Source organism: Danio aesculapii, chromosome 16, assembly GCF_903798145.1.
Source record: "Danio aesculapii chromosome 16, fDanAes4.1, whole genome shotgun sequence".
Classification (NCBI taxonomy): Eukaryota; Metazoa; Chordata; class Actinopteri; order Cypriniformes; family Danionidae; genus Danio; species Danio aesculapii.
The window spans coordinates 21,349,796-21,376,558 of record NC_079450.1 but is presented as its reverse complement, the minus strand read 5'-3'; the positions used below and the strand labels follow the sequence as shown (position 1 = coordinate 21,376,558).

Sequence of the window (26,763 nt, the reverse complement as noted above, 5' to 3'; positions counted from 1 at the left end):
CTACAGTACAAATCCGTAACCTGGTTAACGGTATGTTTCCTTAATATACACGGCGAATAACTGTAAATTGACTTTCCCAGAATTCCTTGTATGGCACATCACTTTTTATGCTTTTAGTTGACATTACTATGGATCTTTTTAGTTGTTTCCCCATCAGTTATGTACATTAGAGATTTATGTTACATCTAATGTTGATAAACAATGTTTATGTTGATTGTGATGAGCATTGATTCATTATGAAACTTTCTCATCACCACACCTGCATATGTGTGCTAACGTGTCTAACTGTGTAACAAAAGATGTGTACATGTAGGTAATTCAAAATACAGACATATTCCCTCTATAAATTAATAAAATACGGTAGTTTACCATTCAAATGAGAAATTACTTTTACGGTTTGTACCGTATTTTTAACGGTAAAGTACTAGCAACCACAGCTGCCGTTTTTTTACCGTAAATTTTCCGGATTTATTTTTTACAGTGTATATTTTGTGTACTTTACTGGCACAGCAGCATCACTCCAGTATTGAGAACTTGCCCTTAAATCATCTGAATCAGCACTTAAAAATGCTGTGCACTAGCATATAACACTCTTGTCCAATATTTAACATCATTTGATAAAATGATGTTGCCAGGATCAATATATGTACACAGGTGCATTTACTACATGCTTCTAAAGTTATTTGCATCAGCAGGCAGCTGCTGGTTCTATAAAAACATTATATAGACACCATTTAAAATCTATGAAAGCCTGTAAACTTATTATTATACCTATACCAAGGACGTTTCGTAGGAAGATGCTATGAAGTTTACATGATCCCATTAAATGATGACACATGAAATGAATGCTTATAATGTTCAAGATAATGCAGAGACAGCTCTTCAATGAAATTCAATATTCTATGTCCAAATAACTATAACAATGTCATTTTAATGACCTTACCGGTCAACATAATGCTTGTGAAATGCGGAGATTTATGCAAACACATCCATATCTGTTTTATCAAATGCTTTTTAACAGATTTTTTTCATTTCTCATTTTTTCCTGATGTTTTTGTGCTATTAAAAGAAAAGCACACGACACTTATTTACAGATTATATTTTTAACTGTCACATTTGATGCAATGTTTAGTTAAGAAAGTGTTTTGATAAATACTTTGGAATCCAAGTTGTTTTTAAATCAAAGTCATATGCCAATCTAGTCTATGGTGCAAATTTTCAATTAAAGTTCTTATGATAACAATTTACTGTAGAATCTACAGTAATTTACTGGCAGCAGTTCACCAGTATTACATTTGCATTAAGAGCACCACTTATCTTGCTGCATATGTATTTACACTATTGTACATCTTTACTAGAATAGAGTATTTTTCACAATGCAACTTTAAAATACAGTAACATACTGCATAACTGTCCTACAGTAAAATACAGTCACTGATACAAAAAAAATACAAAATACTGTCAAACTGTCTTTCTATTCCTGTACTTGACCAAAAGATATAAATAAAAATAAGTAATTTGTGTATGTATATAATAGTTTAAGAAATTACTAATACACGTATTTTAAGACAACTGGCATCACCCGCTAGGGAGAGGAGCTTTCAAAGTGCTGTTTTCATGCTAACACAATGTCTGATTTAAATGAGCTTTAACAGTAGAAATGTTACACTTTTTAAGCAATCAAATGGCATCTAACATAAGGAGATTCCTAAAATCAGAGTTACTGCAGGTTTCACCAAATGAAATTTAAAACTTCAAGACGTTTTTATGATCATTATGAATGAAATTTTAGACTCATAAAGTGCTAAAGGCAAATAAATTTTTCAAATGGCCCAGATGGGAAAGATTTTTATTTGCCCTATCAAAAAATGATAATATATTTTAATACATTTAATAATACAATAATAAATTAATAATAATTAAAATGTTTTAGATATTTGTTAGCAAAATATTTTAAATATTCTGTAAAACAAGCAAGCTCTACTTGAATCCATACACATTTTTTTCCAACATAAACTTTCTCTCTAAAAAAAAAAAATAATAATAATAATAAAAAACAAAAAAAAACAAAAGAACAAATGTTTTAAAAACTATAATAAACTAAATCTGTGCACAACAATCGGTCGAGGTGGGTGTCCTCAGCAGTAAATACATGGAGCACTTTTAATTAAATGTTACTGTAAGGAAAATAAATAAACCATTATGATAAATAGAGTTAAAAACAACCTTTTTAAATAAAAAGCTTAAAGTTTCATTGAGATGGATTGTTGGTGATTGGATGGGTTTTGGCCAGATTGGGTAGCAATACATGAACAATGAAAAATTAAGACCTGTTTAAAAAGATTTAGGCCTACAACACAATATTTCAGGATAGGTAAGACTTTTTAAGGCCAAACATTTAGATTTTTGAGATTTGAGACTGTTTAAGACCCTGCGGACACCCTGTAAAATATGTGTTTCTAACAACAAGGATTTATAGCCACTTTAAAACAACTGTTTTGTAATATTTATTTTAATATATTAAAAAAGTAATTTATCTCTCTGATACAAAGCTGAAATTTTATCATCATTTCTTCAGTTTTCAGTATTACACAATCCTTCAGAAATCATCCTGATGTGCTGATTTGTCACTATTCTTTAATGAATAGAATGTTCAAACAGCATATTTTACACAAATCCTTTTGTAACTTAATGAAAGCCTCTACTGGAACTTTTGATCAAACTAATATGTCTTTAGTGACATTCAATATAGACAATTCTTTGTCATTCATAAACAATTACTAAGGGGAATGACAATGATTTAATGCAACAATAACAAATATTCCACTACATCCATTAAACACTTTATGTGACAACAAAAATGCACAATAAATTATCACATGACAGTCAATTCTACCATTCCTATAACTCATCCAATAGCATTTTAATCAAGTCCTAGTCTTCACCACTGCATCTTTAACTTTCAGTCTACAGTCAGCATACAAAATCAAATGACTGACTCTGCTGGATTAAAGATGTTTAAAGGATTTTTACATCACAGTTCTACACACACATACACACTGCACTGGAGGGCCAAACACACCACAACAGCTCCTCCCTGCTCTGATCTGTTTGTTTTCCAGCATGTCCGGCGGCTAGCAGGCCATCACAGCATGACGGCAACCAGCGGGGATCAGCTTCCTGCTAACTAACGCACTACATATGCAGCATACTGATGTACACAATACATAGTAGATGTTGAACAGCAGCAACTCTATAGGAATAACTCTATTAGTTAATTTAATTTGCTGGGTCTCATGTAATTAATTAAACAGTTGTTAGCAGTTGGTTGTTGGTTAACAGCACACTGTCCAAATGACAATGCTCTTTGACCATATGGAAAAATGCATTCCTTTTGGTTGTAATATTGTAACAATTTATCCTATATACATTTTGACAACTACCAAAAAGGTCAGCACTCAATAATGTATTAAATGAATCCCAGGAGAAAAGAAATAAACAAATGTTATGACCACGAGCCTTCGTCAGTGTAATGACTCTTTAACTCTTGTTGCTTATACATTCAGTCATTTCAGTCAACAATCAGTTGAGTAACTCAATTCAATTCTTGATTAAAATCAAAGTCTTACGCATAAATAACAAATATATTAATTATAAAAAAATATTTATAATAATAATATAATAAATAAAATAATATTAAATAAATAAATAAAATATATAACACCATATAAATAAAACATATAAATTAATAAATATATTAAAATATATAAATACATTTTTTAATTAAATAAAAAGAAGCAAAATAAAATAAAAATAATTTTCAATATACCACCTAAATATTCTAGAAGTACTATACAAACACTGCTCCTGTGATCCATTAAATAAATTGCAGACCTTTTTTGGTACTTGTCATTTGAAGAAATTTGGTCACAGCACCAAACTTACCAAACTTACCAAACTTAGCACGGTGATTTACCTTTGACTGCTAAATATATTTTATAATATTGATTGCTATATAAAAATTGATTGTATACATGTATTTTTAGCTGCAAAAATACATTTATTTTGAATCTTAACAGACCAAAATATATTTCAAAGTGTATTTTCAGGATCAAGAAAATACATTTCCAATCATACAAGAGATTGTGGAGGTCTGAATGATTTAGAATAATTGGATTCTTAAAAGTGCATACCTTATTTATATACATCAAATACAGATTTTCTTCTAATGTAGCCTTAATGTATTTATTTGGGAAAATATATTCACATATTTTTAGCATATGTGAAATAATTCAAAATAGTTGAATTACTAGAATATGCTCATTGTTAATATATCTTATATAATATTATAATATAAAATACAGTTTCTGTTACAGTAGAGCATTAATGTACCATTTAAGCTAGTTGTCCATACTGTAAAATAAATGTGTTTTTTTTCTGTGTAAAATAATATGCTAAATATATTTTAAAACTGTGAGGCTCAATAAAATTTAATTTTGAAACCGAAAAAATATAGAATATCAACCTTCACCAAAATATATTTCAAAATGTATTCCAGGGTCACCAAATAAAGATTTTCATCCAATTATATATGCTTAGTGATGTGTTTTTAAAAATAGATAATTAGGCAAATATACAGTGGAAGTCATTATTATTAACCCCCTGAATTATTGCCCCCCTGTTTATTTTTTCCCCAATTTTCGTTTAACAGAGAGATTTTTTTCAACACATTTCTAAACATAAAGTTTTAATAACTCATTTCTAATAACTGAGTTATTTTATCTTTGCCATGATGACAGTAAATAATATTTTACTAGATATTTTTCAAGACGCATCTATACAGCTTAAAGTGACCTTTAAACGCTTAACTACGTTAATTAGGTTAAGTAGGAAGGTTAGGGTAATTAGGCAAGTTATTGTTTAACGATGGTTTGTTCTGTAGACTATCAAAAAAAACTGCTTAAAGGGACTAATAATTTTGACCTTAAAATGGATTTAAAAAAAATTTAAAACTGCTTTTATTCTAGCCGAAATAAAACAAATAAGACTTTCTCCAGAAGTAAAAATATTATCAGACATACTGTGAAAATTTCCTTGCTCTGTTTAACATCATTTGGGAAATTTTTTAAAAAGAAAAAAAAAATCAAAGGGGGGCTATTAATTCTGACTTTAACTGTACATTTAAAAGGAAGTATATACAGTTGAAGTCAGAATTAGTAGCCCCCCTGAGTTATTACCCCCCCCCCCCCCCCAAATTGGAGAGATTTTTTTTAACCCATTACGTTAGTGCATTATATTTGACTAGGTATTTTTCAAGACACAAGTCTTCAGCTTAAAGTGACATTTAAAGGCTTAACTAGGTTAATTAGGTTAACTACCTGTAGGCAGGTTAAGTTAATTAGGCCAGTGTTTCCCAACCCTGTTCCTGGAGGCACACCAACAGTACATATTTTGGATGTCTCCCTTTTCTGACCCATTAACTTCAGGTGTTGGAGTCCCTTCTGATGTTATGATAAGTTGATTCAGGTGTGTTTGATTAGGGAGAGGTTGAAAATGTGTACTGTTGGTGTGCCTTCAGGAACAGGGTTGGGAAACACTGAATTAGGCAACTCATTGTATGTCGATGGTTTGTTCTGCAGACTATCAAAAAAAAAAAAAAAATTTAAATGGGCTAATAAATTTGACCTTAAAATGTTTATTAAAAAAATGTAAAACTGCTTTTATTCTAGCCAAAATAAAAAAATAAGACTTTCACCAGAAGAAAATAATATTATCAGAAATACTGTCAAAATGACCTTGCTCTGCTAAATATCATTTGGCAAATAATTTAAAAATAAATAAAGGGGGGCTAATAATTCTGACTTCAACTGTATGTTTCAGAAATATTTATTTAGCAAATACTTATATTTTGCCATTTCATGTACATTTTGAAATATATTTGAACATTTCTGTATAATTCAATCAACTTACAGTACATCGACCAGTCAGTCAAATGATATAATCTTCTTAAAACTGACCTAAAATTGTAATGAAGTGTGACAGGGTCTACAGAAAGAAAAGGAAAAAAAACCCTGCTCCTCAGACTTTTCATTCAAGATCTTTTCATCATCAAAGAAACAATATAACTGTGTCCCGCTGAGCTAAAAGCCAGAAGCCAGAGTACAGACTGAAACAAGGATGAAATGTGAATTTGGTGACTTTGATATCCATATTATGTGCTTACAGAAATATCGGGAAGATCTGTATGCATCTGGACTTGCATAGGAAGATGTGCTTAAGAAAACTTAACTGTAAATGAGAGTAATGTAAATCACTACTGAAATAGTTTTAACAAAAGTTACAATAAAACAGTGGCCCATTTCGGGTTTTTGTCAATAGTTGAGCACATGCTGAAAATATATTTATATTGCATTAAGCAAATATATTTAATTATAAATACTGTAATTGAAAATTAATTCAACAATGTTTAACCTTTGGCAATCACAATAATATGTATTTGTATCAGCCTTTTATAATATGTATTGAAATAATAAGTAATATACTTTATTGCAAAAAAGCACATCAATAATTTATAATTTCAGGAATATATTGGTTACGATTATTCACCAGTTATATATAACATTAGTTATATATGTAAAGCATTCCAATTTACTAACAGATTGAATAATCATCCTAATTAACAACAATTGTGAATCATAATAATTATCCAATAAATAAATAAATATACATGAACTAATAAGTTAAATAAATGCTATAAAAGACATTCTCTATTAGACATACAGTAGAAGTCAGAATTATTAGCCTCACTTTGATTTTTTTCTTCTTTTTTTAAATATTTCCCAAATAACGTTTAACAAAGCAAGGAAATTTTCACAGTATGTCTGATAATATTTTTTCTTCTGGAGAAAGTCTTATTTGTTTTATTTCAGCTAGAATAAAAGCAATTTTAAAAAAAATTTTAAAAACAATTTTAAGGTCAAAATTATTAGCCCCTTTAAGCACATTTTTTTAATTAACCTAGTTAAGCCTTTAAATGTCACTATAAGCTGTAAAAAAGTGGCTTGAAAAATATCTAGTAAAATATTATCTACGATCATCATGGCAAAGATAAAACAAATCAGTTATTAGAAATGAGTTTTTAAAACTATTATGTTTAGAAATGTGTTGAAAAAAAATCTTCTCTTCGTTAAACAGAAATTGGGGGGAAAAAAAACGGGGGGGCAAATAATTCAGGGGGGCTAATAATTCTGACTCCAACTGTAGTTATGTTACTAAGATATGCATTACTGGTTTATGCTTATCAAACTTACACATTCATTCATTCATTCTGGCTCAAAATAGCACAGACAGATTCCAAAATGACATCCATGAAGAGGCTAATACAAAACGTTCGTACAGACCTTGCACAAGGGACATCTCACTCACACACGCTTTAAAGACATCTAAAGTGTGTTACTCACAACAGGGGTAGTTCAGCAGGAGGATGTCGTCCACTGCAATGTAGCCCTTGCGGTCCACAGTCGCCTCCAGCAGAATCTGAGGACAAAAAACAGGAAAACATGACCTGTACTGAACATTTTTGGATATTAAAATCCAAGCCTTTTCGGTAGTGAAGTAGTGAAGTTCCTACTATGCAAGTCAATGATTACAGGTTTCTAAAATTTTTCAAAATATCTTCTTTGGTCTTTAACAGAAAAAGGAAAATCTTAAAGGTATAGAGCCACTTCATGGACAGTAATTGCTTGGCTGGGTCAGTTGGCGTTTCTGTGTAGAGTTTGCATGTTCTTCCTGCATTCGCGTGGGTTTCCTCCAGGTGCTCCGGTTTCTCTCACAGTCCAAAGACATGCGTTACAGGTGAATTGGGTAGGCTAAATTGTCCCTAGTGTATGAGTGTGAGTGATTGTGTGTGGATGTTTCCCAGAGATGGGTTGCAGCTGGAAGGGCAAATGCAGCGTAAAACATGTGCTGGATATGTTGGCGGTCCATTCCGCTGTGGCGACCCCAGATTAATAAAGGGACTAAGCCGAAAAGAAAATGAAATGAAAACCTCAAACACACTGCTTCCTTGTGTGACAACATGGCAAAATCTAAAGAAATCAGCCAAGACATCAGGAAGAGATTTGTGGACCTCCACAAGTCTGGTTCCTCTTTGGGTACAATTTATTACAAATACCTGAAAATGCCACGCTCATCAGTTCAAACAATTATACGCAAGTGTAAACAACATGGAAATCTCCAACCATCATACCGCTCTGGAAGGAAAATAATTCTGTGTCCCAGAGATGAACTTGCTATGGTGCGAACGGTGTGTATCAACCGCTGAACAAAACCAAAAGACCCTGTGAAGATACTGGTTGAACAAGTTTCATTATCCACAGTGAAACGTGTCCTGTATACCGACATGGGCTGAAAGGCCACTCAGCAAGGAAGAAGCCATTACTCCAAAAGCACCATCAAAAAATCCAGATTACAATTTGCAAAATCACACAGGGAAAAAGACTTTAATTTCTGGAGACATGTCCTGTGGTCTGACAAAACTAAAATTGAACTGTTTGACCATAATGACCAGAGTTACAGTAGGAGGAAAAAGGGGGGAAGCCTATAAGCCTGGGAAAACCATACAAACTGTGATGTATGGGGGCGGCAGCATCATGTTGTGGGGCTGTTTTGCTGCAGGAGGGACTGGTGCACTTCACAGGATATATGGCATCATGACGAAAGAAAATTATGTAGAAATATTGAAGCAACATCTCAAGACATCAGCCAGAAGATTAAAGCTTGGCCACAAATAGGTCTTCCAAATGGACAATGACCCTAATCATACTGCCAAATTAGTTCAAACGTGGCTAAAGGACAGCAAAGTGAATGTTTTAGAGTGGCCATCACAAAGCCCTGATCTCAACCCTATAGAAAATGTATGGGCAGAGCTGAAAAGGCGAGCAAGGCAGCCTACAAATCTGACTCAGTTACACCAGTTTTGTCAGAAGAAATGCCAAAATTCAAGCAAACTATTGTGAGAAGCTTGTGGAAGGATACCTAAAACATTTGACACAAGTTATGCAGTTTAAAGACAATGCTACAAAATTCTAAGGAAATGTATGTAAACTTTTGACTGTCTAGAAAGTAATAAAATATTCTCAATAAAAGAAATCTCTCATTATTCTGGCATTTAGCGAATATAAATCATTTTGGTGTTCCTAACGGACCTAAAAGAGAAAATGTTTAGTATGATTTAACATCAGACATTAAAAAAATGAGTATGTGCCTTTTTATAGTGTATTTAAACTTCTGGTTATAACTGTATATAAACGAACTTGAAACTTGAAAATCCTGAAGGTTCGAAACCATTATGAAGGCAAGTCACTTGATTCATTTTTGGATTAACTATCCCTTTAAGAAATTATATATTGTAACTGTTCTGATATTAAATAATATCACATTTTAAAAGAGTTTATTTAAAAAATACAGCATAAATACATAATCCGATTTAATGACAGACGTCTTGTTTACTCCTCACAAAAAAAGCAGCTCAAAAGATTGTCTGCTCTGTTTTGTTTTTTTAATTACTGTCAGACACTTTGTACATTGTGCTTCATTAGGCTTACATTAATTAAATAATAAGAGAAAGCGAGGACAAGACCATCAACCAAACAAACTCAAAGTACATCATTCATCTCTTTGTCATTTGGCATCTTTTCCTTGAGTTCTTTTTATAGAGTTTTGACAAACAGAAAAAAAACAGATGCCAGAGCAACAACAGAGAATGAGAAAAGAGAGAAAATAGATGCCAACTTCACTAAGGGCCCCTGAGGCCTACAGGAAATAATGGCTTCATCAGGATCCCTCGTTCATTGTGACACATGGCTCTCATTCTGCATGCTGCACACACACACACACGCGCACACTTACAAAGACACACAGTCTCATAATGCGAGAGTAAGGGCCACGAGTCCCTGGGGACCTGAAGAGAAGCTCCACGCTCGCCAAAGGCTACGGGCAAAGGACGTTCGCTCCAGTGTAATGAAATCAAATCAATATTGTGCGAACGACAGTGATGAGATGTTATTACACATTGAGAGCGTGTTTGCTCTTCCAACAGTAGTCAGTCTGCTCAGCTGCCCACGCTTGAGGTTATTGCTTCAAATAAAAGAAACTATTTTTGTTTACTGTCGAGTAACCAAGCACAATCACTGTTTTGACTGAATGTTGGGTTTTCCATCACGACGGAATGGCATTTTTACTTTAGAAACTTGCTTAAAAAGTAGTGCAGTAATTTATTAATATTTAAAAAAAAATTTAAGTATTAATAACAGAGATATAATGATTCTTAGCTGAAAGTACATTTGATGTCTAAAGATAATTTGATTTGCTTTTATCAAATGGTTATTTTTAAAATTGTTTTAAAGGGCAGCTATGATGAAAATCCACTTTTGTAAGCTCTTTGGACAGAACTGTGTGTAGGTATAGTGTGTCCACAGTCATATTGGAGTGATATAAACCCAAGCCTCTTTTTTAAAATTTCCTGATGTTAAAATAGGACCAAAATTCCAGTGATTTTGAGACTCAAAACAACTTGAAGTAGGAGTGCGGTTTTCCCCACCCACCGAATTGATTGACAGGTGCCATGTTTCTATAATAACGTAGTATACACATGTCCATAGAACATTTTTTTTGCAAATAAACTGGGATTAAAATATTTGTTACAATTTTTATGTAATTCTATTTAATTCCCAACCGATATAATCTCCACGGCTGCATGGTAGTGTATGAGTGTGTATATGAATCTGCAAGTGTACAGGTGTTTTCCAGTACTGGGTTGCAGCTGGAAGGGAATCCGCTGCGTAAAACATATGCTGGAATAGCTGGCGGCTGATTCCACAGTGGAAACCCCTGATAAATAAGGGACTAAGCCGAAGGAAAATGAATGAATGTTTTTAATGTTATTAAACATTTTTGTTTAAACTAATACATTTTTGAAACATTCAGAATTCCTTGATAAACATATTACTTATTTGAAGTATTTAAACATTACAAACAACTTCCAATCAATGTCATTCATTCATTTTCTTTTCCTTTATTAATCTGGGGTCGCCACAGTGGAATGAACCGCCAACTTATCCAGCATATGTTTTACACAGCGGATGCACACTCACTCACACTCATTCACTACGGACAATTTAGCCTACCCAATTCCCCTGTACTGTACCACATGTCTTATGGACTTGTGGAGGAAACCAGAGCACCTGGAGGAAACCCACAGCAACACAAGGGAGAACATGCAAACTCCACAAAGAAACGCCAACTGACCCAGCCAAGGCTCGAACCAGCAACCTTCATGCTGTACGATTGTGCTACCCACTGCACCACCGAGAGGCCCTCCAATCAATGTATGCTTGCTAAATAAACCTTTTCTAAAACAAAACTTACTAACCCCAAACTTTTGAATGATGTACACCAATCCACCCTAAGTCGGAAAAACCTGACTCATCAAAATCTAGAGGAAATATCCGGGAGCGCTGCTATCACTGAAAGTGGATTTGTACAGTATGTGTTGCGGTCCAACAGCACACGGTTGACGGCAGTATCTCTCAGAGCTGTCATGGCACCAGCACTTCATTCCACGTTCAATTTCACCATCACCTGGTCAGCAGAACATTCCAGTCCATCAGACGCCTCTTATTTCATCCTGCAAGAGCATGATTTCATCCTCCTAACCCTGCCTTGACCTACACCGGCGCCGACTTGCGTGAAGATGGATGCGAAGTCTCTGATTGGGATCTAAAAAACACGACGTGCTTTGCGGTAAGAGAGGAGGAAAGTGACTCCAGACAGCAGAATATACAGCCAGCGCTGGCTCAGGCTCTGTAACCCAGCTTTAATCTCATGTTGGAAAATGACTGCCGTATAACCACAATAAACTGATGCCAGACCTGTAGGATGATGCAACTGGAGATTACACAGAGATGTGTTTTGTACTTTCCTTCAACATGTCATGGCTGTACTGTTCCTGATGTCTCAACTTATTTGTTTATTAATTATAAATTTATTTATTTATGGTAGGTTTAATAATTTATTTATTTCTGGTAGGTTTAATAGCTTTATATTACTATTGTTACAAATTTCCAGTACATGTATAGTTTGTTGCAGTGGTTCCCAACCTTTTTTGACCCAAGACCCCCTTTTCCCCTGGAAAATATTGTAAGCCCCCCTCCACATTTAATGATATTATCGCTCATATAAGTTTGCAATAGGTAAGACAAAAAAAAGAGATTGTTTTCAAACAAACGGTATGTTTATTACTATATCTCGATATTTTTATGCACAAATAATAGCCTAATGTAAAATATTAAAGCAAAACATCAGTAGGCCATTTGTAGTGCGTACACCTTGCTGTATTAGGGATGAGTTGTCTACTAATGTCTTATTAATTTGGTCGGCCTCATGCATTCGTTAGCAAGAACTGTGGCACAGATAATACACTGTGGCTGGGTCAGGGACTCTTTGCTTCAAGAAAATGGAATAAAACCATATTTCAGGTAACTATCTTGGTATTTCCAGCATATTGTGTTTCCAGTATTGCTAGCGCTCTGACCCGAAATGTTTGGAGCTTCCTCATCTGGGTCCAGTATGCATGGGTCATTACTATTAGTCATTCTCGTAATAGAGTGGAGGAACTATGACATTAATTTGTACGCAAAAACCCAGAAGCGAGTTAGCATTATAGCACTTCCGGTTCCCTCGTCGCAAAGTCAATAGGTTTTTTCAATGGGATTTCGGTTACATCGCTTAAATAAGGTCTGTGGCTAACACAAACTTACGATACTTTCACGTTTTATTCTACGACATAACACATCAGTTACATCATACTCTTGATTTTTTAAAATCTATTATGCTTCTTTAAAAAGACGGTGGCTATCAAGTTGCTAAATAGGACTACTGGCGCTGTCGGAGACATTATACGTCATCGAGCTGAACTAGTCTGGAACGCAGCTCGCTTGTGTTGAGCATTTGGATTTGTCTGTTATTGAAGTATTTTCATGAATAGTATTTTAGAGTTTGTAGTATTTTTCTAATTGGGAATTTATATTGTGTGTAGATAATGCCTTCACTTGAAAAGACTGTTAAGACAGATTAATTTGATCATCCTTTATTTGAATTAAACGATTTTATGGGGATACTGCTTACCAGTGCAGCCTGTCTCTTTCCTGCTCTCAGTAATGCAAACTTAGGAATAAATATGTAAGAAATGCATACATGTTAACTGTCATTTTAACGTGATCAATACATTTTTCATCTGTTTTTTTTGTCATCTGAACACATTTGAAACTGTCATAACTGCAATATTTACACTCCTCAAAATGTATAGCATATGTGACTGTATGGGCTGCTTTTCACTGTACTTCGTGACAAAAAAGAATATTGAATGTTGTTCTGTGTCCATAATGGAACTTGCAGTCATATAGTCTTGTCCCTTACTCCTCATTTCTGTCGTGTAAAGTAAGCGGACTGTATGCACGCAAGCGATACACTTATTTAAATATGTCTTATGATAATACTATGTAGGCACATTTACACAAACAGTTTTAAATCTTTTACAACAACCATAAAGCAAAACAAAATGGATTTCCCACATAAAAACTATCCAAAAGGCACGTAGGTCTATGTGTTTTTGCGTATTTATTTGTTTATAATATATAGCGTAGATTATAATATAATAAACCGAGAGATTAAATCTTTGTCATGGACCATATTTCTACAATTAAGCTTAAAACGTTGTCTATAGCAGGGTGGTGCTGACGTCACAGGTGAGCGCCCTGGAGGCTCTGTGGTCTGTTTATAGCCTAATGTTTGCTTTTCAGTTCTTGTGTTCGCATTTAAGATCCAAATGTGCTAAAAGTTGTATTTTCATGTGAGGATTATCCGGCTGGACAAAACGTGCAAGTATAATGAAAAGTGTTTGAACACACAGCTTATTATTTGCAATCTTTGAAAAGCCTATGGGGAAATCCTCCGGGGGTTTTGTCGAGGGAACCAGTTTTACGCTAGCAACCGATTCGACTACAAGGTGACGTCATAGTTCCTCCACTCTATTGTCCACTGCACAAAAAAAAGGAAAATAGGATGTGACCCCCCACAGAGCCCCCTTGTGGGCCGGGACCCCCCGCTGGGAACCGCTGGTTTATTGCACTCTTCAGTGTATAATCTTTTTATAACAACAACAACAATAACAATAACAATAATGATAATAATAATAATAATAATAATAATTATTATTATTATTAGTAGTAGTAGTAGTAGTATTAGTAGTAGTAGTAGTAGTAGTAATAATAATAATTATAATAATAATAATAATAATAATAATGAAAAAATAATAATTATTATTATTAGTAGTAGTAGTAGTAGTAAAAAATAATAATAACAATAATAATAATAATAATAATAATAATAGTAGTAATAATAATAATAGTAATAATATGATTATTATTATTATTATTATTATTATTATTAATAATAATAATAATAATAATAATAATAATAATAATAATAATAATAATAATAATAATAATAATCACAACAGTAACAATAGTAATGATGGTTGTTGTTGTTATTACTATTATTATTATAATTAGTAGTAGTAGTAGTAGTAATAATAATAATTATTAGTAGTATAGTAGTAGTAGTAATAGTAGTAGTAATAATAATAATAATAATAATAATAATAATAATAATAATAATAATAATAATAATAATAATAATCACAACAGTATTAATAGTAATGATGGTAGTTGCTGTTACTATTATTATTATTATTATTATTATATATTTATTTTTTTATTTTTATTATTATAATTATTATTTTATTATTTAATATTTTATTTATTTATTTGTATTTTTTTCACAAACCCCTGTATTGCTGTATTTGAATGTCTTCATTATATATTTTGGGTGTTCATACAATTTCAAAACAATAACAATTTAATAGAAGAATAAAAAGCATATCATGACTGTGCTGATGCTCACTTGTCAACAGTAGAGCAAAAACAAAAGAATTAACATCTACAGAGACGCTCTTACGCTATTAAAATCTCCTAGCTGTAGCACATTTATTCTAATCAGTGGCAACTTCAGTCCTGGAGAATAAACAGCATGTGTAAGAACCAGCTTTGATTTATGATGGTTATATATAAAATGAGTGAAAATGCTTTCACTCCAAAAGTTATGGCATGAATGGATTATTGGATCAAATTAGCAGAGGAATGTGAGCACTTTAATTAATGAGAGAAACATGAGCAGAAGTAAAATCAATGTAGGAAAAGCAAGTTTCTCAATCAACTCAGCTTTTTATTTGTTTATCACATTTTGTCCACTGCAGCGATCAAAACATTTAATTTCTTAATTACTCCATTATGGCTGAAGACTTAATACTGTAATTACTAATCATTGCATATTTTTAATTTTTGATACAACTGAAAGTATATTCGATAACAAAACACAGATTTGTAGGTCATTATTCTTCTTCTTCTTCTTCTTCTTCTTCTTCTTCGTCTTCTTATTATTATTATAAAATAACCAATCTGAGATAAAAGCATTAAAATATTAAAGTAAAGAAAAAGAAAAAATATATACTGTATATACATATATATGATAATTATGTAATAATAATTATTATAATTACTATAAATGTTACAACAAGCAATATTTATATCACTTGTGTGTGCTGTACCCAACAAATGTCTACTAACTGAAACATTTCTAACAATATGACGAGACTTTCCAAGCCAAACCATTTGCAAGTGAATCAGATGCCAGCATTCATTCTAAAATCCAAATTCTAAGCTTTTAAAATATATTAAGCAGGTAGACACACCAGCTGAAAAGGTTAAAATGCATTAAATCAAATCCTGGGGTTGATGAGAGGACGAACAAGACGAGCTCAGACAGAAAGAGAGAGAAAGAGAGAGAGAGAGAGAGAGAGAGAGAGAGAGAGAGAGAGAGAGAGAGAGAGAGAGAGAGAGAGAGAGAGAGAGAGAGAGAGAGAAAGAAAGAGAGAGGGGAAGATGTGAAGGACCGCAATCAAGAAGGATAGACACAAACAAACCAGACTCTCTAATAAAGACAAGCTCTCCACAGAATTATGCAGAACTGACCAGCCTGTCAAGGTTTGCCTGATTAGCTCAGTCCAATTAGCCCCTGGTGGTGAATGTTGTGACTACAACATCTAGATCCAGAAAAGAATGTTTCTTTATTGACAGCTATTCAAAAATACTGCTTGGATATGTTTCCCAAATACATTAGTTGCTCTGTATAATTAAATATTATAGAAGTCAACAGATGCTGATTTCCAGCATTCGTCAGTATATCTTCTTTTATGTTCAAAGAGAATGCAACTCAATATGTTTGGAACAAATAGAGAGTGAGACAAGATTGACCTTTTTATGGCGAACTATCTTTTTAAGTGATTTGTAAATCTAGAATATAGAAAATATTTGCAAATGTAGAATATTGAACTGTAATATAACTTCAACTATAGTAAAAAAAAGTACATATTACAAATGATTGGAGCTACAACTGTGGTGAGAACCGTAGTTTTTTGTCAATATGCCATGTGAATTTAAATATATCAGGCTCTTGGGCACAATCAGCAAGATAATATTCAGTGCACTTAATATTGTAATTTTTGAGGCATAGATTAAGCTTAAGTCTTTCAGATATTCTGGGTCCATCACACTGTAGCTGCAGATTTGTTGACTGTACAGGTACATCCATTATCTAAATCTCTTCTTCCAGCACATCCCAATCCAAGCTCATTGGAAATACATGCCTCAGCGTACATTATTTTTGTGATAAAACGTAATATACATTGCTCCGGGTACATTTGTTGCACATTTCAGATGACAAATGATCTAGATGGAGCTGTCTCAGTTTTGCAAATCTGAAATGCGTTACTTATAGTACAATTTGTTTCATGCTTCAGATACACATCCTTCTTGTACACATTCATGAAAAGGCAGATTGTCGAACAGAACACTTATTGAAGCACTGACCTAAACACTTCTCTAAATCCAACCAATAGTGTTTTCAAAAGCAGATATAAGAGAAATGTTTGCTGAAACCCTGTAGTTTCACCTTGATTTTACATAGCTTTTTAATCTTTTTTTGTTAAACCGTGCTTTAATGGGCTCAAACCTGAGCACAACCTGACTACAACACCGTACAAAGTGACCTACCAAGCAAACTGAATCTGCAGGAAAAGTTCATATGGAAATAGACATGTAAATGTATCCAATTACACGGACACTGTTAAGTTGTTTTGTGGTATTTATTTAATGTTGTGCAAAGAACTGCACAAAAAACAACCCTTAATTTGTCTATTATATGTCCCTTTAAATATCATTAGTGTGAAAAGGAACAAAAGCTGTTGCCGTCATATTACATTTTACCTAGAAACTCTAGTCAAACATATTTTAAGTATGTTATTTCGGTTTCACAAAAATGTAGGTTGAAGCAAGTATTTCCGATGAGACAGTGTTGAAAAAAACAGTTTGATTTGATTTAACGTTCTCCTAGTGGAAGCAGCAATCACAAGACTTTTTAACATTTTAAGCATTGCTGAATACTTAGGAGCCCAGAGTGTGCTGAGAAAATATTGGCCATATCATTATTACACCCAGCATACTGAACCGCTGATACAAGGCAGGACAGATTCATACTTTTTACATAATTTATGCTAAATTCTGACCATTGCATCTAAATATTTCAACAGAAATTGAGACTCGTCAAACCAGGCAACTTTTTCTTGAAGGTTTATTATTAAATTTTACTGACCTGTGTGAATTGTAGTGTTAGTTTGTTGTTGCTAATGGGATAGTATATCTCAAACATGTCAAATGTACTCACTTTATTCTGTTGAACACTAAAAAATATATTTTAGAGAAAGCTGAAAACCTGCAAGCCACTGATATCCATAGTAGGAAAAACAAATACTATGGTTAGAGGTTTCCAGTATTTTTTAAATTAAATTAATTTGTGTCCAAGACTATAGAATACACAAGCCATGTCACTTGTATAGTTTTGAATGGGGAAAAGTGTAACGGTCAATTTGGCAAATGAAGCCATGCTTTCTAGTACAGGAGCCAATCATCGATCTCTATAGACCAACGGTGGACATTTAAGTTTTCCAAGGGGCCACATTAGACTCTGGGGTGGTTTTAGAGGGCCAGAACAATACAGTTAATTTGTTTTCACAAAAAAATAATAATAAACTATTCAAAAAACATTTATAAAAACTAGTTAAAAAAAGTTTTAAAAAGGATCAATTTTACACAACAAGTATTTTAAGTATTTTCAAGACCAGCATGTAATGGAATGTGTGTATTTATATAATGTATAATGCATATAATATTTGTATTTAATTTATCGTGTATGGCCATACATCCAAAGCGTGAGAGGGTCTCTCCACACCACCACCAGTGTGCAGCATCCACATAGATGAGGCGAGGGCAGCCACAGGACAACGGCGCCAGTGTGCTCACCACACCACCTATTAGTGGAGTGGAGAGACGGTGATAAGAGTCAATTTGGTGGATGAGGATTATTGGGAGGCCATGATGAGTAAAGGTCGATGGATGGAATTTGGCCAGGAATTTGAGTCCATCAAGACCAAGTTGGGAATTATCAGATCAAAGAAGGTAATATTAAGAGGAAAAGGGCCCGCCTGTTCACACTAAGCATGGTAATGATATATATAAAAAAAAGATTTTGTTTTAAAAATCATTCACAGTGTTAAAGAACCGTAAAGTTCAAACCATAACTATAACACTTATGATACAGAGCAACGATATTGTTGGGATCACTTTTAGAACAAATAGACAAACAATAATGGCCCGTTTCCACTGAGTTGTATGGTACGGGTCACCTTTATGAAGCTTTCCACTGTCAAAAGGGTTCCAAGATGACGACCAGGTTTGTTTAAGCTCAGGTCAATCATGGCTCGTTATTATATGTATATAGTATTATGATGTTATTTCTCGGCTGTGTATTTAAAAATGGCGGTTCCTTTGTTTTCATTCTCTTGGCTTGTGCACGCGCTAGTGACGTATCTCTGTAAACTAATAGCGTTCAGCTGCATGTCTTGCTGCGCCTTTTGGTACCCTTTTGTTGTGCTAGGTACCCTTTCAAAGGGGTACACAAAAAAAATGGTACGGTACACTTTTTGGTACCTTTTGACAGTGGAAATGGCCATAAAAGCGTACTGACGCATACTGTACCACTCGGTGGAAACAGGCCATAAAACACTGACAGCCAGTCAGAATCCATTGAAGATTAAGATGACACTGGCGAGAAGCACACTACAGATAATGACTACCGTGAAAACAACTGGTTATACCATGGGAAATAAAGATTAAAAAACTACATGGAAGTTATAAAAAGCTACGCTGGTAAATTGAAAAATAAAAGTACAACAGGAATCCAGTGCTAGTTTCAGTGTTTTTGTGTTGCCTTCTTTAAAAAAAAATGCTGGGGAACTGATTACGATTACTAAAATCACAGTTTGATTAGATTGATTGCACGAACCTCAATATATATTCAGATGCAATAGTAGCACACTGAAAACGTATCATAATCGTTCGGCTGTGTGAACATACATTTAATTATGGTTATATTTAAATTTATATTTATCATTATCGTTCATGCTGTGAATGGGCCTTAACACGTAAACATAAACAGCCCTAAAGGAGATTGGTGTCATGATTTTGTTCCCTTCGAGTGCACATTGGATTGGACAACCTGCAAATTAGATTTAATTTTATTGGTAATTCCAAATATGAAATTTATTTTTGTAAGCTTGACAAACAGTTTTGGAGAATTTGATGTTTCCCCATTCAAACAGAATGCCCTGTTGAGGCGATTCAAAGATGGCCGTTAAGTGAAATGACATTACTTCAAGGGACTTTGTTTGTGTTTAGCAGAAAAAAGAAACTCATAAAGATTTAAAACAAGTAAAGGATGAGTAAATGATAATAGAATTTTAATTTTTGGTAGGGATGCACCGGTACCATTTTTTTAGAACCGATCTGATCCCGATACCAAAATTCGGAGTATCGACTGATACAGATCTGATCCCGATACTGTGCCATTTTTTTTTAACATAATACAGTTTCTATAGTTCTGGTGATAAACTTCAATAATATATCTTCTTTAGTAATTTTTCCTTGAAATCTGTAATAGGCTACCAATATTGACCCTAATCGTTGGTAAAAAAAAAAAAAGCAGCACTTTAGCAAAGCCTGATATTTTCTTACAGGTTTGACGCAGACTGAACTAAACTGTCTGATGCCAGTTTTACGTAATAAAGATGACCTTTTCTATTATTGGCAATCCATGTTGCGCTCGTCAGTTTCACTTTTATTAATTTAATCAACTAATTTGCCCACAATGAGCCAGGTTTTAAAAACTATTCACAGCACTGAAAGTATTCACCTTAGAAGAATAAACTCAGTTGGAAGGATGAGAGAACAGAAACTCATTGTGAGCATAATTTACATGTGTCTGCGCAGCCGGTGCGTGAATGAAGCACTTGATGCACTGAGATGATCATCCGCTATCTGTGAACACTTTCAAAACTTAGAAGCACAAAGGAAAAAAATCAGTGCGTTGAGAATCTGTCTAATGTATTATTGAGCCTTTTCTAATTTCAAATTTCAGGTTGGCCTACTTTGTGTGTGAAGAACAGGTAATAACCCTCTCTACTCCAGTGTTGCGAATGCGATCTGCTGATCTAACAGACACAGCACAACATGTTTTAGAAACAGAAATTAACTCTTTGTTGCAGGTCAAAATGAACCCATTTAATGCAACACTAAATGCATTTCTCCACTGTTTATTTATATTAACAGGAACAAAAATAGTCTTGGACAAAGTTTTTCGTGTTGTCATGAACACGTCACACAGTTTGAATAATGAATGATTGGAGAATGATTGACAGGTGCAGCGAAGAGAAGTGCTGAGGAGAATGTGAATTTAAGCACTTGAATATTCATCTGTACTTCACACTAAACTATAAAAGGGCTTCAGAACATTTGGGATATAGTAGGCATACTTTCTAGTGCCTTAGAATAGGCACCTTTATGGCTTTTGTTGGCTTATAAATTACACAGAATATCGCGCAAGATCAGATTTGGATTGGTACCAGCTGGCCAATACCCAATCTAGCAAAAATATGCGGTTTCGAACCAATATGTGATCCAAGTATCGGGATCGATGCATCCCTAATTTTTGGGTGAAAGACCCCTTTAACTATAAGAAGTGATCTTCTGCTGCAGCAAGTTTGCTTCAGAGTTGAATTTTCTAACGGAAACCTCAGTTCTACCAAGTGGATATTTGAGTAACTGTTGAGTCACAATTGTGCAATCTAGGTAATTTCCCCCAAAAACGTCAAGCAGTAAGCTAAAGTAAATTGTTGCAATGGAAATGAACCCATTTCTGACTTGAGCAAAGATAACCAGCACTTAATGAAAACGTCCTCGGTTCGACATGTTTTCATTCAACAGATTAAAACAAGACCATTAAAACAATGAAACTCCAAAGCACAAAATGAAGTGTACTCTATCATATCAGCTCATGCAATGAATTCATTCAAGCGGAATGCATTTGATTCATCTACATTACTATTATTAATAGATCTGACCTTATGTCTTCTTATGTCTTACATTTCTTGCTTCTACCCACCTTCAATTTCTATTATTTACACTCTCGTGCCTTTTCTTAAGAATGTGTCAGGTTCGATTACTCTTTCATAGCTTCAGCTTTGTTGTGCAACGTGGCGGAGAGAGGAATACACAGACACATATTTGTTGATGTGATGTGAATTTAATTGGAAGCTTGCGAGAGACAGAAGTGTGTGAGAGAGAGAGAGATACAGAAGGAAAGGCACGGATGGGCTGAAGCGAGATTCTTTTTGGCAGCCCTGGCAGGCCCGATAACATCTTTAATATTTGATAACAAGTTCCCACTATCTATTACACCTTCACCAATAACAGCAGAAATATATGAGCGAGCATGGCAGACGGGGGAGATTTCAACTCGAATATTTCAAACTCAAGGTGATTCCTCCACATCTCCATTCCGTTCTTCCACCCGATCTCTCGCCGCCTCCTCGTATTCAATTGTCCTTCGTTCCATCTACATTCACTCTGTTCAGACACAGTGGACAGGAGAAAATGTGCTATCATATTGTCACAGAAACATAGAGGTCTATCATATGGTGAGATACAGACTGCTGTCTCGTTTCAAAGCCCATGCGGTGCATTATAATCAGGAGTGTTGCTAGACTCTATTTACTGGGGCAGGTAAATGCTTTGATATATGATATACATGTACATCAAATGCAAGTGTATTTATCAAGAGTGGTAATCTCAGAATAAAGATTAAAGATATTATTCTCTATGTGCAACTGTACCAACACTAGTAAAACAATGTAGTTTAATCAAAAAGCAACCTGACGCATGTGCACAGAAAGCTATACTTGCGAGCCCCATGCATCACTCCTGCATGTGCTGCTCCTGCTCTTCTCCCGTTTTAAGTCCCGGTTGTGAACATGCATGCTGATAAAGTACACGCTGCTCCAGTGTTGCTCATGCGTTGTGAACAACCCAAGCTCATTCTGAAAACATATCGCTATATACAGGGTGCAAATTACAGGGAGGTTTGTTAATTAATTAATGCTTGATCTACCCTGAAGGACGTCAAAACAAGATGTATGGGGGGTCAACCCTTTAATAGTGAGAAATAGTTTTCCCTGATCTGTATCTTAAATAATAATATTAATAATTAAAATAATAAATAATACAAACATACATCTGGGGTCATGGTCCATACCATTATAGGGGTTCATGCATACACTGTAAAAAATACAGGGTTCCACATAATTAATTCATGTTGTCCCAACACAAATCAAGTTAACTTAACACTTTTAACAAATTTATGTTGATTAAACATAAAAAAAGTAAGTTGTCCCGATGAAATCTCAAGAATTGTGTTGATTCAGCTCATTTTAATTAAGTAGTTTGAACAAGTAAAAAATATATATATTTTTAAGTGTAATTTTGCCAATCAGTCTTTACAAGAATTATTCAACAGTGTCTTAATCATCAGATCTACAGCAGCAATGGATATCTAAGTGGTCACGAGACCACTTTTTGTAAAATAGGTGTTTATATTTACATACAGCCTAAAAGTAAAGTAAAATTAGAAAATTAGCTAGTAACCTCAGAAATAATCAGGTTACTGTTTATCGGAATACATTCACCATCCCTCAAATCACTGAAAACTTAAATACGTCTTATAAATAAATTTGATGTCATTTAAATAAATAGATACATTTAATTAACTGAAAACTTAACAAAAAATTCGACCCCCCTGATCGACAATGTATAATTTGCACCCTGGCTATATACATTTCTGGAGAGTGCCAAATACGTCCCAGGAGCTACGTTTTTTGCAGTTTTTGTTTTCGCAAATCCCCCAGGGGCCGCTGTATATGCTTTTTAAGATCTCAAATTCCTCTCGCGAGTGCCATTCATGCCTGCTCTTCTGACGTAAATCCACCAGAGGCCGCTGTGTATGCTTTTTAAGATCTCAAAATCCTCTCGCGAGTGCCATTAGTGCCTGCTCTTCTAACAAAAATTCACTAGAGGCCGCTGTGTATGCTTTTTGAGATCTCAGATTCCTCTCGCGAGTGCCATTCGTGGCTGCTCTTCTAACGTAAATTCACCAGAGGCCGCTATCGACTGACTGACTGACTGATCGACTGACCCACCCTCGTCCTTCCCTAAACCCAACCAATAGTGTTTTCAAAAGCATAGATTTAAATGCCCACCTACTTCCATAAAAAAAAAAGCAATGCAGAAAAGAAAAGCATACACCTGATTTTTACCATGTTTTCAGATTTGACCACATTCTCACCCTGTTATTTACTTGTTTATTTAATTTTTTGGCTTCTGTTTTGGTCTTATCCGCTCTCTGGAACCATTCTTTGCCGGACTCGAACCTTGTCGTCATGGTCAACTCCTCTCTTTGTCTCAAGTTCGCCAACGTACATGGCGAGCTAACTGGACAAATTGGTAGCAGTGGGAAAGCTGTCCATTCGGTGGAAATCAGTCAGCTGGTAAGCGTGAAAAGGAGCAGCATCATACCGCCCCATAGTGTTCATTTCAAAGATGAAATGCAGCCATGCATACTTCTGGCCACATAATTTTTGATCTCCAGAAATGTATACAGGGTTACGTTTTCAGAATGAGCCTGTGTTGGTTGTTAAATCGATGTTCCAGTCTTTTATGCGAAGTTTTCGGCATGCAGTGAGTTTTGCAAGTCGACAAAACTAAAGTTTAAAAAATTGATGGTGATCTTATTTAGACTAAGCATGGCTTTTGATGGGGTTTTTCTTGTATGAAGCAAAAAGGAGGGATGATGAGTCAGGGAGGTAAGACTTAATAAACCTATCTTGGCCATGTGTCAAGTCTAGACAATAGATAATTGTATAAAACATTTTTTTGTATACTATAGATTTGTCTGTAGTATTTCATTCTAATGAAATTCATATTCATGCTAAATATTTCTTAAATGATCCTAGCATGTCACTTTAGTTGTGTCTTTATATTGTTTTCTAATTACATTTAGGATTGATTTCTGCTATTTATTTAGAATAATAATTGTATATTATTATTAATAATACATTTATTTATTTATTTATTTATATATTTATATTTTATTTATTTATATTTATATAATCTTGATCTAATCTAATATAATTTATAGAAATTAATTTACATTTAATGAATCTATATAATAGTAATATAATATATAATTATATGCACAAAGCTAGTAAGTCCAAAACTGATGCAAATTGTGAACAAAGAAACATAATTGGTTTCTAACATAATGCCTATTTCGGGCTTAATAAGTAAATGCTTTTCTCAATCAATGATTATTATTATGATAAGCCTATTATTATTATTTGTATCTGCTTACTATTATTAGCTTATTATTATTATTATTATTATTATTATTATTATTATTATTATTATTATTGTTGTTGTTATTATTAGCCTTTATTATTATTAGTATTATTATTATTATTATTGTTATTATTATTATTATTATTATTATTATTATTATTATCATTATTATTATTATCATCCTTTTATTATCATTCTTCTTCTTATTATTATTATTATTATTATTATTATTAATAGCCTATTATTGTCATTTTTCTTCTTCGTCTTATTATTATTATATTAGCCTATTATTTTTATTATTATTATTATTATAACTATTATCACAAATTTTTTATATCAATCACTCACTATACATCAGCTTAGTCCCTGGTTTATTAGGTGTGCCATATTAGAATGAACTGCCACATTTTTATTATCATACATTTTATTATTATATGTAGTAGTAGTATAAATAACAGCTAAACAACAACACCAACATTTTTTTGTTTATTTATTTATTCATTTATTTACTTTTAGCTTTAATAATAATAAGAATAATATTTTTTGTTGTTGTTGCTGCTGTGTTGGTAAGCACTATATAATAGTAGCACTAATACCTTTTTAATTTCAATAAATGAGCTTTATTTTATCACAAAGTGGAATAAAAAACCTTCTCAATGCAATTCAAAACAACAAGCCACCCTAGTGTTTACTTTAATAAGAAAAGAGTGCAATTACCACACATTCAACAGAAAGCAGTTAAGAAGCAACCAATGTGGACTTTGCATTGTCTAAATAATCAACCTGTGGGCTTGTTTATCAGAAATCTATTACCAGCTAAATCCATTCATTACGCTTATGAGGAAATAAACATTCATTTTAATGAAACCCTTAATTATAAGGGAGTGGGGGGGGGGGGGAAGAGTCCAACAAACAGGCTATTAACTCTTCCCAAATAGAATTTTAGTCCGGGTGGCCTTGTTACAAGAACGAAGGATTCATTTCAAGAAAATAATCAGTTTAGCGTTTTCAACTGGCAAAACAAAATGTCATATGGTTTTGCAGATCTCTCAGCACTCATGACTTTCTTTAAAAGCAAAGTCCTCATGTTCTTAAGAGAAGTGGACCTCTTCAGCAAGAGCAATCACTCAAAGATGAGCCAAATACTGTATGCTATTGATGCAAACACTGGATATTTAAACATCATCTAAAAGCCACAATGTCCTCGGAGAACTACTTAAAAAAGAAGTCTTTATTGTTTACTGACTGAAACGAGATGTACAAAGTCACAATGCAGCCCTTAACACTGATATCTCTGCCTTTATTCGTTTTGTATTACTTTATGATGGTAGACAATGTTGTTTTTTTTTCTATTGTGCTTGATTTGCTCTATTTGTTCTGTTCTGTGTTGTGGTGAGTCATAAGGAAATTGTTGAGCAAGTATGCAGCCATCAATGCTAAAAAGGGGTTTATCAGACATTGCTACAGTGGCATAAATCTTTAAATCTCTCATCATTCTCATTCTTGAATATACGGAAAGACAAATGCAGGAAGAGGACAAGAATCCACACTGGAAAACAAATTGAGGACATGCACAATGTCTGTTTTTCTGCTTTTTTGAGTCTGAGAGCAAAGGTCTACACTGTAAAAAATTCCTGTAAATTTACAGTGAAAATAAACAGCAAAATACTGTTTTAATGTAAAAACAGCAAGTTGCTGTTTTTTACAATGCATCATGGGAAGACTTGCTCACTTGAGTTTTAGTGGT

At 33.7% G+C, this 26,763-nt stretch overlaps 1 protein-coding gene across 10 annotated transcripts in view; it reads right to left on the bottom strand.

Annotated features, from left to right (window-relative positions):
- ptprub (protein tyrosine phosphatase receptor type Ub) overlaps positions 1–26,763 on the bottom strand; it is a 445,346-nt gene that overhangs the window by 189,452 nt on the left and 229,131 nt on the right. For all 10 annotated transcript variants that reach the window (XM_056474629.1, XM_056474631.1, XM_056474632.1 and 7 more), the window contains exon 4: positions 7,461–7,536. In XM_056474629.1, coding sequence (XP_056330604.1) covers positions 7,461–7,536 — 76 coding nt within the window. The remainder of the gene's footprint in view (positions 1–7,460; positions 7,537–26,763) is intronic.